The sequence below is a fragment of the Gekko japonicus genome, unplaced genomic scaffold (genome assembly GCF_001447785.1).
Source record: "Gekko japonicus isolate JY-2015 unplaced genomic scaffold, Gekko_japonicus_V1.1 scaffold1165, whole genome shotgun sequence".
Lineage (NCBI taxonomy): Eukaryota > Metazoa > Chordata > Lepidosauria > Squamata > Gekkonidae > Gekko > Gekko japonicus.
The window spans coordinates 134,352-138,180 of NW_015170311.1; the positions used below are offsets into that span (position 1 = coordinate 134,352).

A 3,829-nucleotide genomic window follows, 5' to 3' on the forward strand; every position below is an offset into this window, starting at 1 on the left:
AAAAAACACCTCTTGCATTCATGAAATTCCAAACAGGATCCAATCTTTGGTTCTCTTTTCAGGTAATAAAATGGCTAGATATACTAGTTCAATAAATTAACAATCAGCAAAAATCAAGTCATTAAGAAAACATATACCTACCAAGACCTTATCATAGATTTTATCTTTAACTGTTATTGCAATGTTTTCCAAATCCTCATCAGTAATATCTTCAACTGGTCGAAATGAACAGTATTTTGATGATCGTCTTCTTTTGGGTACCTTCAAACCGTCCTAGGGAAGAAACAAGCTCATTTCACCATCTGACCTCAAAGTCAAGGACAGACCAACAACTTTTACATCCCACTTTTTTTTTAAAAAAACTCTTTTAGGAAAAATAACTTTGCACAACCAGAAAGTAGTATTTATTGTATTGTTATTCGCTCGGCCCTTCTTTTCCCATCTCAGAACTAACTTCCATGTCCTTCATTTTTGCTTCGACTTCGGATTTATGCAAAATACCCAATTTACTGCTGTATGTATCCCACTGTCTTTTTTCTTTGAAATATACATCACTCTTTGGGAAATGTCCATTTTCCCCTTTCTCCACATACACACATTGTTAAAAAACATTACAAGCAACTCAGAATTCTCCTTTTCTTTTGCTCTCAAAACAGAACAGGTTTGTTGTGCTTCTCCTGCTACATTCTTCTTTCTTCATCTGCCACAGTGTCTGTGACACACACTGTTCATTGTTGTAGCTTCTGTGCAGGTACACATGGGACTGTGCAGTTCTAGGCCAATTGCGGGAGAGCTAACAAGCTTTTACAAAGATCTTTCTAGAGCTTTCGAGTGCTCCCCACCCCGTCTCAGTGTATCCCTTTTCCCACTCAAAGGGTCACGTGGCGGGGACGGGGTGAGCACTCTTCCCTCAGTTCTCCTTTTGCCACCATGAGGACAGTGAAAGCCTTTTATTTCTCCATTGCTGCTTCCTATCATCATGAAGGCCTAATGGCCTTATTTAAGAAATGCAAGGAGTGTGGAGTCAAAATGGCAGAGAACAATGACCACAAATCCTGCCTACTCTGTTTAGGCAAGGGACACAATACAACTCATGTTTGGCCTGCTATCGCCTCACCCCTAGAGTGAAAGAGGGTAGAGCAGCTAGACTGAAAGCTGCCTTGTGGGAGAAGGCTTTGGGTGCCCTGGACCCCCAAGTAAAAAAACAGGCACAAACCAATAAAAGACCTAGGGCTACTTCAGTAGCATCAGCTCCATCCCCATCAGCCTCGGTACTGACCACACTGCTGGTGCTCACCCATTCGGTGTCAGAACCGCTTTTGAAGATGTCAAAAAAGAAAGCTAAACATCAGGATCAGTCTACCACTCCTTGACACTGCACGTCACCTCGACGTCAGGACTCCACCTCACTTCGATGTCGTATGTCTCTGGAAGCTACAGTCAGCTCCCAGCACAGAGGTCAAACGGCTGATTCAGCGCAGAGCCAACCATTGACTCTGAATAATCATCTTTCCATGTCGCCTTGGCGCCAAGTTTCATTGGTTCGCTCGATCCATCTTTCATCAATACCAAGGACTCCCTCACCCTCCAGGCATCGACATTAATCCCCAGTTCCTTCTAGGCATCGACATCAATCCCCAGTTCCTTCTGATGACAATGTTTATGAGGTTCCTACTCATCAGGACAAACCAAGAGGTGATGAACAACAGGTTCCTCAGCAACCCCCTCAACAACCGTCTTGGTTTCCACTTCCAATGATGTTGCCATCACAATGGCCATCATGGGAACAACAGGGACAATGTGTACCATTTCCCTGGCCTGCCTTTAACCCACAGGACCAGCAAAGGTCCAAAGATAAACATGCACCCAGCCACTTATCCATGGGTGACTCTGCTTCTCTTCTGTCTGAGCCGGAAGAACCAATGGAACCAGACTCAGAAGCCAAATTCAAGTACGAAAAATAAATAAATATAACACGTCCTTGCCATCACCTGACGATACCATCAGAGACCCCTTGGCACTGTCCCTAACTGAATACTGAAACTGTATTCTGAACAGCTGATTTGCATGGCCAAATCCTTGGGCCTCGAGTACATGTCCACAGAACCTCAATCAACAGATCCCATTATGAAGGTCTTATATACTCCAGATCTGAGCCCCATTGCTCTACCTCTACTACAAGGTATCTGTGACATTGCCATGAGTATTCAGCCCAAGACTTCGTCCACCATGGCTTCTGCTAAGAAATTAGGAAATTTATATAAGGTCAGAGAAGATAAAGCCAGCTATCTGTTCCAACATCCACAGGCTAATTCCTTGGTCATAAGAACATAAGAACATAAGAGATGCCAATGTTGGATCAGGCCAAAGGCCCATCCAGTCCAACACTCTGTAGTGGCCAGAAATACCAGTGCCATCAGGAGGTCCACCAGTAGGGCCAGGACATTAGAAGCCATCCCACTGAAGTCTCTGAAGTACTTCCTGCCAAGGGTAGAGCGAGGACACACTCTGCACCTTTAGACAAAGAAGGCTGCCGACTAGACTTGCTGGGACGAAAAATTTATTCCTTTGGGGTAATGGGACTTCATGTCTCTAATTTCACTGCTATTATGGGCTGTTAACAAATGTTGTTATGGGATCGTATGAGTCAATTTAAGGGTAGAGCGAGGACACACTCTGCACCTTTAGACAAAGAAGGCTGCCGACTAGACTTGCTGGGACGAAAAATTTATTCCTTTGGGGTAATGGGACTTCATGTCTCTAATTTCACTGCTATTATGGGCTGTTACCAAATGTTGTTATGGGATCGTATGAGTCAATTTATCGATTCCCTGCCTTCACAAGGGTATTACTCCTGGAGGGTCAGAAATTAGGCAAAAAACAGTTAAATGCAGCCAGACACGTGGCTGACTGTCACAGCCGAGCTATGGCATCAGGAACTACCCTACAGAGACACTTTTGGCTGAGATCCTTGGCTCTCCCACAGGATATTAGGGCCAAAGCTGAAGACCTTACATTCGAAGGCCAAGAGCTATTCAATAACAGAACCCACAATACCCTAGATCACATTTGGAAAAACAAGCTCACTGCTAAGTCATTGGGCATAACATTGTCCAGCTCTCAGCCTTGAAAGCAGAGATATTTCCCAAGACCTGGTCAAAGGTACAGGTTCCCTGATTACAGATTTCAGGCACCCCAAAATCCACAACAACCCTACAGGTCATTCCATAATCCAAACAACCAGAATACAAAACCTCTTAGATCAAGGGGTAAACATTCAAATTAGGCCCCAAGGAAGCAACATCCCAGAGGGTCAGCTCCAGCCTATCGGGTCAAGTTTTCTTTTTTGGACTAGTTGTCCTATTTCTTGCAAGTTTAGTTATCTATTACTGACAATGCTTGGTTCTCTCAGTAACAAATAAAGATTATTTCATTGAGTTTGATTCTATGCCTCCACTTCATCCCGTAATGCTTCCTTCAGCGCCTCCCTGCCAATGTTCCCTCTAAGGTGTGCAGTCTCGTGAGCAGAAATTTTACCCTGTGAGCCAAAAGTGGTCCTAGCATTAAAACTGTGAGCGGGCCGACAGAGCAGGGAACGCTCTGCAGACTGCCTCGCCGCCACCGCTTCAGAGCCGGGGGGGGGGAGAGACCAGCGAGGCCCGAGCGGCTTGCAGCCACCGGGTCTCGCTTCGGAGCTGGGGGGAACCGGCGGGATGGGGAGGAACTTACCTCCTCCTCCTGTTTCCTCCTCTTCCTGATAGGTGTGGAGCTCCCTCCCCCCGTGAGTATCGCGGGTCCCGCCCCTTGTCTATATACTAATAGCAAAGGC

At 45.5% G+C, this 3,829-nt stretch overlaps 1 protein-coding gene across 1 annotated transcript in view; it reads right to left on the reverse strand.

Moving 5' to 3' along the window:
* The window catches only part of CDCA7L (cell division cycle associated 7-like), a 62,975-nt gene that overhangs the window by 10,950 nt on the left and 48,196 nt on the right, over positions 1-3,829 (reverse strand). The window contains exon 7 of the mRNA XM_015417996.1: positions 142-273. Within this exon, the coding sequence (XP_015273482.1) occupies positions 142-273 (132 nt within the window). The remainder of the gene's footprint in view (positions 1-141; positions 274-3,829) is intronic.